Here is a 10,996-nt window from a genome sequence, read left to right as displayed (position 1 = left end):
AACACTATATAAATAACACATAGCTGAGAGGGTGATAGAGCAGATTGTTACCACGAGAAAACATTGTCAACTGAGGCGATAATAATTATTCTTGTCATATCGTGCATGTTATAGACATTTAAACTGTGGGGTTGCCAAAAGTTCTAAACGCATGAATCAAATAGTACGAGTAAACATCAATATGATCTGAAAAGTAAGATCTACAAATGAGTTAACATGGCCAAAATTCTCAACCGACTCCTTAAGGAGTTATTGTAGGGTTGCTGCCCCTGAATAAATAATTTTAAGGAAATTTTGCAGTGTTTGGTTATTACCTTAAATATTATAACGGTATAGTATTTAACACTATTAATTGTGATTTTATTCTTATATTACATGATTTCGAAAACAACAGTAAATGCAGGTGAGCGACACAGGCTCTTGCCTGAGAGCCCATAGTTTCTTCTCGTTCACCAGCATGTACTTTACTCTTGTTTCTATTTGAATCCCCATTGGAATGCCTCTGATAGACTGAGTTAAAGTAAAATCACTGTTAGCCCATAACACACAAGTTAAAAGTAAATTTTTCAGTATTATTACCAACAAAAGTGTTGCGGTTGTCCGTTTACTATAAAAATAATTGAATGGATAACAACTGTCACATTCCTGACTTGGTACAGTCATTTTCTTTTGTAGAAAATGGTGGATTAAACCTGTTTATTTCTTCAATTCTTTCTGTTCGTTTAGGCATATTTTAATCGTTTTAACTTTTAGCTAAAATGATCATACACACAATATTACAACTCATGTATTTTTCTCCTGAATATAATTAATAATTCATTGAATATAATATTTAAAAAAAAACTTCCGAGCTGTATATCATATTGTACGACCGTGGGATTCCCATTATTTTCCCCTGAAACGCCTTTTTGAGCTTATAAATTTTGGCCCGCTCTAGCACCTACCTTATCCTGCGAAACTTCTCTATGATTATCATCTATATCTTAATGGTAATCGGTATATTTTTAGACTCTATTCAGTTCTTTGAAAGAGCGATTCTTCATTGAACTTTGCGTCGCTAGAATATCTCAATTTGAGACAATACACTACAGTTCTCTTCTAATTTTTATCATTTATTATTTTTTCAGTGGCTTGTGTTGTATATTTCTCCTTTTTAGGAATTTATCGTATTGAATTAAATATTCAGATAGTGTATGGTGATTACAGTATGTCTTCGTCAAATCTATTGTCTCAAAAATGCCTTCAAATAAGGCAATACTACTTGGATACAGTTTTGAAACTCATTTCTACTGGTAAGTTCTGAAGTCTGTCCTTAAGTTAATTGGTTGTACATGAATTTATTCGCCATATCGGGTTTTTTTTTTTGGTAAAATGGATAGTTCTTTCACCAAATGTGCATGTCTTGTAAACAATGTTTCTTTTGATAGTTATAAAGGCAACATAATAAATTAGGCAAATAAATAATAACAAATTTTAATAGAAAAATATTGCTGAACATAAAAATACCTTTGTATCACAAAGAAGAAACGTTAATAAATACTTTGTATAACAAAAAAGTGTCATTTCTATAAAGCTGACTGAAAAGTGTGAAACCAAGTTTACAAAAAGGTACCAACAGCTGTTTAACTTAAAAATATCTCCGTACAATGAGTGTTTACTGGAAGCGTACTTGACTAAGACGTACGTCTCCTTTTATGACTAGGGAGTCCACTCTTTGAAATGGAATACGATGACTGAAGGCGAATAAATGTTGATTATTTACGGCTACCTGTAAAACAAATTGTTGTTATCATATTCATTTCAATGTGACATACATTTACAAGTGCATATTAACTGAATGCTTACGGAGTAATTGCTTTAGCAAAGTTGTTGTGTAAACTGTATGCTAACGTAGCAACTGCTTTAAAGAAATTGCTTTATCAAGAGTGTTGTGTAATTTGAAGGCATACGGAGTAATTGCTTTAGAAAGATTGTTATGTAAACTGAAGTCATACGGAGCAATTGCTTTAGCAAGGTTGTTGTGTAAACTGAAGGCATACGGAGCAATTGCTTTAGCAAGGTTGTTATGTTAACTGAAGTCATACGGAGCAATTGCTTTAGCAAGGTTGTTGTGTAAACTGAAGTCACTCAAAGCAATTGCTTTATCGAGGTTGATGTGTAAGCTGAAGTCATACGTAGCAGTTCCTTTAGAAAGCTTGTTGTGTAAAATGAAGGCATACTGAGCAGTTGCAAAGGTTGTCGTATAAACTGGAGCCAAACGGAGAAATTGCTTTAGCAAGGTTGTTTTGTAAAGTGCAGGTGGTATGGACCAGTTGTTTTGTAAACTAGAGGTGCCTTTTTAAGGTTTTTGTGTAAACTGAAGGGATACGCAGCAGCAAGGTTGTTATGTCAACTATGATCATGCTCAGTTTGTTGGAGTACCTCCAATTATGTAGATTGAGAAGGGACACAGACGCGTTGGTCGTTCGAAACTTCTGTTGTTACCACACAACTAGTTTATAACAATTCGCTGTAACATATTGCCTATTGGCTTGTAAAAATACAGCAACTAGCGGACTATTTTAGCGGTTTACATGTAGTTAGCTGTGTTTTGTCTAATGATACTGGTAGTAAATTTACGTTGAAAGTGTTCACGGGGCTGTGAAGGGCAAATTCAGATTCAAATGTACACCGGTATCATAATCTCTTAAATTAAGAATTTATATTTCAAATATAGATAGTTACCTGTAAAATTATAAAATATTCAGTTATTTCAAGTTGAATATGACATTCTTACACTTACCTTGAATTGGTTCTGTTCTACAAGAACTATCATATCAAAGCTAGCATTGGGCATGAAAGGGAAATATGGTAGTTGTTTTTCTTCTGCACCCCAACTTCCGTTCTGACAGGAATTACGTACGACTACGTTGTAATCTGCACCAGCTTGAAATCGAACATCAAAATGAAGAGCTATGTCTGATCCTTCATAAGCACCACACTGTAGATTTACTGTAAACCTGTAGAAAGAAGGATATTGGAGGTATATCGTCACGTCAATAATCTCACAAATACTTCATCTCAAGAAAGAAATTTCATACAATGATTATGCATTCATTTACAGACTGGAATAAATCATCATGGAAGACACGAAAGTTATTTTACCACTAATTAATGAAATGTCCATTGAGTGTTGATCTTTTTAAAACTTGATCATCTGAGAAAATAGTCGCTCATCATTTGAACTTATCTTGAATATCCTTACCTAGTTGCTGTTGGATTTGGTACACCGCTTATATTGATCATTTTTCCGGGATATAATCCTCCTTGGATTGGTGTAACAAGTGGTACAGGCTGAAAAATATTCAACAAAACGTTTATGTACAGCGCAACTGGTTTTGCCATCACGCTGACGGGACGAATTATTTTAATTACAAAAACAGTTCCAACATTCTTGGATAGATTTCAAGATGAAAAGGTATTTTAAAGTACAGTAAAATCCTTTATATCCATTGCATCGAATATAGACTCTATGTAATGGTGAAAATATACCAGAGCTGTCTATGGCGTTGGACACGGGAGTTGTTGCAACGAATTGTCATTATTGTGTAAGTGCAAACATGAACTTCTAATATTATATTATAATCTGTATTTATGACTTCGATGTTTCTTATATTTATTTATAATTATTAAATAAAATGCCATTCAACCACCTTCAACATGGGAAAAACCCATACTGTATGTAAGCTATAAAAAGTACCTATATGAAAAAACGTAAAATAATTCAAACTAAAAGTATCGGCGTTATTTATCTACAAACCAAGAAACAAACCTGATAGACAGCAAGCAACGAAACCCATTGAATAACGGGATCTTGACTCGGTACATGTACACAATGTGACGGGGTTATGCTGGTTAAACATTATGCGAGCGGTCTTCTCTGCCCTAACCTTAGACAGTGGTGTTACAGCACAAAATAAGAGAAAACTATAAAAAAAAAAATCATTCCCAAAAAGGGTTAATTCTTCAGATTGACACCAAGCAAAAACAACTAAGAAAGAATAAGACATAAAGTACCGACATTAGTAGTCCCTACGGCCATTTTATCAAAACAATAAAAAAATGGTATAGGGATTTCTTAGTTGACTAGAACTTTATTTAACAGTTAGTATATAGTCAATAATGAATCAAGCTATATTGGACTAAAATCTTGAAGTCCACATTGTTGAATTCCAAGAAAAAAAATTAACCGAAAAGTAAACGCATTACGTACCGGGTTCATCATTGGTGCACCAGGATATCCTGAAGGCTGTGGAGGTGGAGGTTGGAAGGCCCCAGCTGGTTGAAAACCACCACCTTGTGGAAATCCTCCTGCAGGTTGTGCCATCTAAAAGTAAAATCATATGCACAATCTTATCAAAAGCTGTTTAGTTGGCTTTATTTGCGTTTTTTAAAATCTATATTTTAAGGTAATAATTTGTCTGTTTTTAAATAATAAAAGATAATGAAACTGACACTTAATGTAAAAAGAAAACAAATCCAAAGCATAGAGCACAAAACATTTACAAAAGAGTATGTTGGTATCGTTTTTGCATGCTTCTGGTTAGTATCACGTGGTTATATGGGTTTCTAGCTGTATCTTGACTTACCGGCGGTGGATTATGATGTTGGGGGCCATGATTTCCAAATTCAAATGAAAAAGGACCAAGCTTTATCTTTCCATGTGGAACTCCCTGTGTGAAACATATTTTACAAGTCAAACATAGAGTAAAATAAAACGCAATTTATGTTGGCTACTTTCTGAAATCTGTTACAAGTGAAAGTTCCATAACTAAACTAAATTTTATTTACAGTATACAATTATTACATGCATTTTGAAAAGCTTGGTCCTCCAAACCTTTTGTTTAGTTTAAACATATTTATTTATAGTGAATTGGGAAACAATTTATTGCAACTTATAGTAATCCCTTTCCACTTTGCGGGTGCGAGTGCTGTCTTGTAGCGGCATTAGCCTGCTCTTTTTCGAACCTTTTTAAACCTTTTGTATTTGCTCTAATTTCTATACACGATATAGCTAACATAGAAACCTCTTTTGTCAGATATAACATCTAAATCACACTAAAATAAATAAAGCGCAAAAAAAATAGTACTTTTACATTGCCGAAAGTAGTTTTTTAATAAGCAATATTCGTGCTCTAAAAAGTCTGCAAATCAAATTTAATTCTGAATAACAAATTAAGTTAGTGATTCAACAAAATGCAAATACATAGTAAAGTTTTGAGTGTTCTCATTCTTTGAAATAAAGGTAGGTTCATATAAACATAGAAGATATTAAATGAATCAATGATTATTTTTCGTGTGAATTAAAATAAAATCAATTCAGAAATGTATGTGCACAATATCTTTGAAAAAGCAGAGCTTTAAAAATCTATCATCTAAATCGAAACATAAAGATAACTCAAAGTTTAAGCAGTTAAAGGCAACAACCATGAAAAGCAAGAATTTGCCAACAGTTCATATACTTACGCTTGCTCCTGGTCCATCAAATCTGATTGAACTGACTTGCCCTGCTGGACTTATAACAGCCAAAGTGTTTACTTGGTGTTTAGCAATTCGATGGCGAAATTCACAGAAATGTTTTCCATTAACGGCTACCTGAATACACAAAATAATGTTTCATTGAAATTCGGTTATTGAAATATGCCTGTAATAGGAAAACATGTTTCAGAAATAACAAACCAACCAATTTCTTTTGTACTAGGATATTACTATACGTTTATTACAATGAATGCGACTGATATTGAACGTAGCACATATATGCTTTGACCTTGGAACAGTATATCTATGTCAATATATATGTTCCTGCTTTGCCTCCCACGATTTATATTTCTATCGCTTCTTATTGGAGAACCTTTATTGCCTACTTGTGTTATTGATGACGCGTAGCACTGATCGTTCCCTTTTAGGTTTGTAGTGCTGATTTCCGCTTAATGAAATAACCTCTTCGTCACTATTCCAATCCTAAGTCATCAACTGGGAATTTTAAAATAAAAGACGGGTAAAAAGATTTATAAGGAAGCTGATATATCCTCTTATCGTTTGTTTTAAATTATAAACTCTTCCTTGTTATACATTGATAAGATGAAATTAAAGGGAAAATGAAAATTCAAAGTTAGTTATTACGCTTGTTTCACGCTGAAAAGGTTTTACTATACGAATTGATAAACATTAAACTGTTCCCGATCTAATCAAAGAAAATTGTATATGTTGGATTTTTGTCATATCTTGTGTTAAGTGTAATTTTAGAAGCTTGGTGGTAAAGACAGATCTCGGATAGTCTCTCTTTTTATATGTTGGCAAATTTGTTTTAGGGCTCGGTATAATGGCAATGAGACAACTCTCCACCAGAGTCATTGACATGCAATAACATAGCAGTTAACAACTATAGGTCACCGTATGGCCTGCATAATTTTGATAATAAAGAGTCTGTATAAAACAAATGTACAATAGTTTTGACATATAGAATATAATGTTACCCAGTGTTACGTGTTTCAACTGAAGTCATTATGTTTAAAATATATTTACATGTTTGTTTAGAATATTTTTATCTATAGATTATTTTCTAGCAGAGTTCTTAGTTTGATATAGAAAATAGAAAACTGTCTTTCCTTGTAAATTTTCTTTGGAAAAAAAAACAATCAAATAGTGCAGGTTAGGTGTAGCGTAAGGCGTTTTTAATATTGTGTTACAGCTTCAAAACACACACATGGAGCTGTGGTACTGTGAATCTAAGTAAAGATTTAAATATAAAAATAAACCAAGATGTGGTATGATTGCACATGAGACAACTCTCCACAATAGACCAAATGACACAACTTTAAATCAACAACTATAGGTTTTGTACGTCCATCAAAAATAAAGCAAGGTCTATACCGTAAAGTCCTTTCTAAAAAGGCCCCTGGTGTAAAAAGAATTGAAGAATAAGAAAAAAGAGGCAGAGGATACCAAAGAGAGAATAAAAACACATAAGTTGGAGAGACAGACAAAATCAGGGCAAAATTAGAAAATAACGACAAAAACAAAAACAAGCGGCTACAAAAAAACATAACAAATGACTAACTTGTCTGGGATGATTTCAAAAACTCTTGATAAATTGTATTGGTCATATTTGTATAGTTAACTCATTGATGTCTAGACTTCACAATCTTGCCATGAACTTTACCCGAGATGAACCCATTTTATCTTAATTATTACAATTTTAGCATCATTCTTAAACTAATATTTACGACTTGCGTCTTTTAGATATAAAGCAAGTGAATGGTACCTGTAGCCAGTACATGTAAAACCAACCATTGTATACTTCCCGGCAATCAAATTTAAACTATAATATTTCAATTTTTTTTCTAGATGATACACACATTAATGAAGAAATCAAACAACTTATCTGTATATTTCATCTTGATAATATCATTTTAAAAGCGAAACTGGTTAATTTTGTTATACATAAACAGTTTTTTTTTAATGCAATTCAAAGTTAAAACAGGAAAAGGAAACATTCTGAGTAGAAATGTAGCTTGAAAATTCCCTACATGATGATGGAAGTGTTTAACGACTTTGACTGGATATACATCCCTTCCCTACATAAATGTTATCGGTCATATTTACACAAAAGATATTTTATCGATCTCCAGACTTTAATCTAGCAATGAGCTTTACCCAAGATAACCCCGTTTTATCAATATAAAGAGGGTTTCCGTTGTTTTTTCCTACATATTATATCATCGTAAATACCCGTAAGACGTGCAGATGATTCTCCGCAATATATAAACATCTTGAAAAACCGATGCGTCGTTATTTTCCTGTTGTTTAATAGTAACATGTTTTTTCCTTTAACCTTTTCCTGTTAAATAAATATCTCGTCATACATACCTTGTAGTGATGATGCTGACATAAAATTATTATTTCGAAAGGGTAATTTTTCTGAAATGGCATGCCACCAGTTCTCTCCTCCGACCCCCATGATCCATTCTGTAGAGAGTTTCTTACTGCACAATTTTCATTAAATCTTATGTTGAAATGTAAAGCTGTGTCTGATTGAGGATTAAGACTAGAGCCACTCATTAAATTTATTGTAAATCTGCAAATTTAAAAAAAAATGATTATCAAAATATATTTATTTGCTTGACTTCCATGAATTATTACGACCATTACGTATTAGAAAGGGGACTTCGGAAACAACGAATGATGAGTCGAAATGACTTTTTAAAAGGGGATCAGCTCCTTACCTGTGCTGCATTTGAAACCCTCTGTATTCCCTAAATAACTGTTTTTACATATTGATAAATTAAAATTACGTACAAACTTAAGAGATGGTAAAGCTGGAACCCTTTCTCGTCTTTTGATTGTGTATTTGCATTGTGGTCACTGGATTTGTAATACATAAGTTTTAACAGTTTCAACAGAAAAAGTTTTGGCATGGATCACTACATGAAAAAATATTTTTTATTCATACTTACGCATTTTCATGAAATGGTACGGTTCCTTGTATAATGATCTGTCGGCCATCTGTCATACCACCGGGTATTCCCCCGATATATGGAAGAGGCTGGAGAAAAAAAATAATATAGCGTATTTGAAATGTTGTGAAATTCTTTCATATATGAAAATAAAATTGTTTGGAATTTTACGTTTTCCTGTATAGTTCATAATATTTAAACTGCAAGAACTCTTTAAGACTTAGTTGGTTTTGTTTTCATATTTTTTGTGCTTTGTACCAATCTGCTGAATAATGACCATTCATGCCGGAGCCTTTTTATGCGACTATATATTGTATGGAATTTCCCTTTTTTAAAGGCCGCACAGTGATCTCTCCTCTGGTGTATAGTTGTGTCATAAACAATTATACCACATCTCCTTATTTCTGTTTATATGCTTACAGCCGGTGTTTTTTTTTTCTCTCTAGAAAAGAGCGATCTTAGAAAGGTTGTAGAAGCTAAAGCATGAACTTTTCATAAATGAAATAAGGGAGAAAAAATATCTTAGTGTATGTATTTTGACGTCTACTTCATGTGGCATTTATATACTTGATTATTTAAACGCATTAGATGCCGATACACTTTTTTTATATAGAACAAACACTGGGAAACTTATAAGTTGTAGAGGACTTAGAATGAACTTTCATATAAGTAATCATAACTTTTTATATAGAACATACAAACACGGAACCAATTTAACACAAATTCAATGTTAGAATTAAACAAAAACCGGTACTTTTCCATTTTTTTTTCTTTTATTAAAATAGATACGATTACGTGTATGAAATATGAATAATGTACTCACTGGGTTGACAACTGATCCTGCGTAAGCCATCTTTACAGAGATTTCACCGGTAAATGATGAACAAAACTATATATGTATCTACTAAAGTACACGTACACACCCCCTCACACTTGTAACATTCAGGTGACTTTTAAAAGATCATGTGATATTCAACTGATATGGTCGATAAAAACTATGAATTTCCAAATAGTTTGTAATATATAAACTTCCGCTCCTTTTCTTCCTTAATCTATTTTCAGATATAGGTCTATTCAACCGGATTTCAGTACTAAGTGTTTTAAATGTTTAAGTTCTAGCTGTAGATAATAGCGAAACCAAAACATGTGAAGCTACTAATCAAGTCTAATTTTAAATTGGCCTACTTGTTTATCAATTGTTTACAGATAATATTTATATGGAATGTAAAATTTCATTGCATTAACTATTTATATAATATAAGTTGTGTATATAAACACTTACAAGGGCACAATTCAAATGTGATCGGAACAGATTTTAAGGAATTAACCGGTACTGGCAGATGACACTTTTGTAGCTTCGTACATTTGAACTGAAGCATATTTTAAGGCAAACCATCATTTTTATCCATCAAATTGTTCACATATTTTACAGATTTGGGTCGATTGAGATACTGAGCAACTGTTTAGGGACGACATCAAAAGATCAATGTAGGATAAAAAAAACTTAATCAAATAGGGGGGGGTTGTAAATTGCTGCAAGTTTTGTTTATCCAAAAATCGATTTTACATGTATATATCCATATTGTTCAATCATTTTTTCCAAATCGAGTTAAGAGCGGGGGGAAGGGGGTCAGTGAAAAAACTATGTGAATTAAGTTTTTTTTATCCTAAATTGAACTTTTGATGTCGTCCCTTAGACGCCTGTCTATTGTTGGTGAATATGTGCTGCCCCCAAGAAGTCTTCTTGTTAGTTTTGTGGATTGGTTTCTGTCTAAATGATGTACACCACAACCTTTTCTCATTCACATTTCACTTTGCCAAATAAAAACTTAAAATCTATAGGGAAACAAACTAGAATTTAACCTCAAAACAATTACAGAATATATACTTTAAGGAAAGGATTAAGAAATAAATCTTGGAACAGATTGTAGCTTGAAAAAAAAACAAATAACAATATGCGATTTGTAAAACGGGTCTTCCAGTATATTAGACCCCGTTTACACTGACAAAGTTGAGATCGATAAAAAAAGTCTACCTCTAGAGGTGGTTTTAAAAAGATCGATCTTATTTGAATCGTAAAACGTTTAGATCGATCGCGATCGATCTTTTGTCAGGTGAATGACATATTTTGATAGAAAAATAAAGATCAGACCGGATTAAATAAGATCGATCTCGACCGATCTTGCTTGTGCAATGTAAACGCGAACTGGTCTTTTCAAATAAAGATCGATTTAATAATGTTGCAAGTGTATAAAACGGGATCTAGAAAAAAATCATATACCTATATATACATGTAGTCTCTTAATCGAAACAAATATATATATATATCTGGAGTTTAGGCAAATGAAACTAACAAACATATCAATCCATCAACTGAAATTAAATGCACAACAAAAATGCGTCTCATAAACAATCTTTCAACTAAAATTGATCGTAAGTCTTACACTATTCGTTAAACTTAAATTTTTATTTTTATTTTTTTATTTTTGTGAAACTCATTC

At 32.5% G+C, this 10,996-nt stretch overlaps 1 protein-coding gene across 2 annotated transcripts; it reads right to left on the bottom strand.

Annotated features, from left to right (window-relative positions):
- Positions 1–1,459: 1,459 nt before the first annotated feature.
- On the bottom strand, positions 1,460–9,721 carry LOC139514417 (galectin-4-like). Of its 2 annotated transcripts, XM_071303633.1 has the most exons (9): positions 9,319–9,689; positions 8,496–8,584; positions 7,909–8,116; positions 5,506–5,634; positions 4,629–4,712; positions 4,253–4,366; positions 3,245–3,333; positions 2,783–2,999; positions 1,460–1,768 (listed from the first exon to the last, which is right to left on the bottom strand). In XM_071303633.1, exons 1-9 carry the CDS (start codon positions 9,346–9,348, stop codon positions 1,655–1,657), a joined length of 1,074 nt encoding a protein of 357 aa, XP_071159734.1. In that variant the 5' UTR covers positions 9,349–9,689; the 3' UTR covers positions 1,460–1,654. The 2 variants fall into 2 exon arrangements, with proteins under 2 accessions (XP_071159734.1, XP_071159735.1); XM_071303634.1 differs by lacking the exon at positions 4,629–4,712 and having other exon boundaries at positions 9,319–9,721.
- Between the last annotated feature and the right edge of the window lie 1,275 nt (positions 9,722–10,996).

The sequence above is a fragment of the Mytilus edulis genome, chromosome 3, assembly GCF_963676685.1.
Source record: "Mytilus edulis chromosome 3, xbMytEdul2.2, whole genome shotgun sequence".
In the NCBI taxonomy this organism is placed as follows: Eukaryota; Metazoa; Mollusca; class Bivalvia; order Mytilida; family Mytilidae; genus Mytilus; species Mytilus edulis.
Note: the sequence above shows the minus strand (reverse complement) of the source record. Positions and strands in the feature narration are given on the sequence as shown.

Excerpts from the sequence above, each read along its gene's own strand:
- LOC139514417 (XM_071303633.1), bottom strand. The coding sequence starts at position 9,348 with ATGGCTTACGCAGGATCAGTTGTCAACCCA. Across the intron at positions 4,367-4,628 it reads AACATCATAATCCACCGCCG|ATGGCACAACCTGCAGGAGG; the intron begins GTAAGTCAAGAT and ends TTTTACTTTTAG. Across the intron at positions 1,769-2,782 it reads TAGAACAGAACCAATTCAAG|GTAGCCGTAAATAATCAACA; the intron begins GTAAGTGTAAGA and ends TTTGTTTTACAG.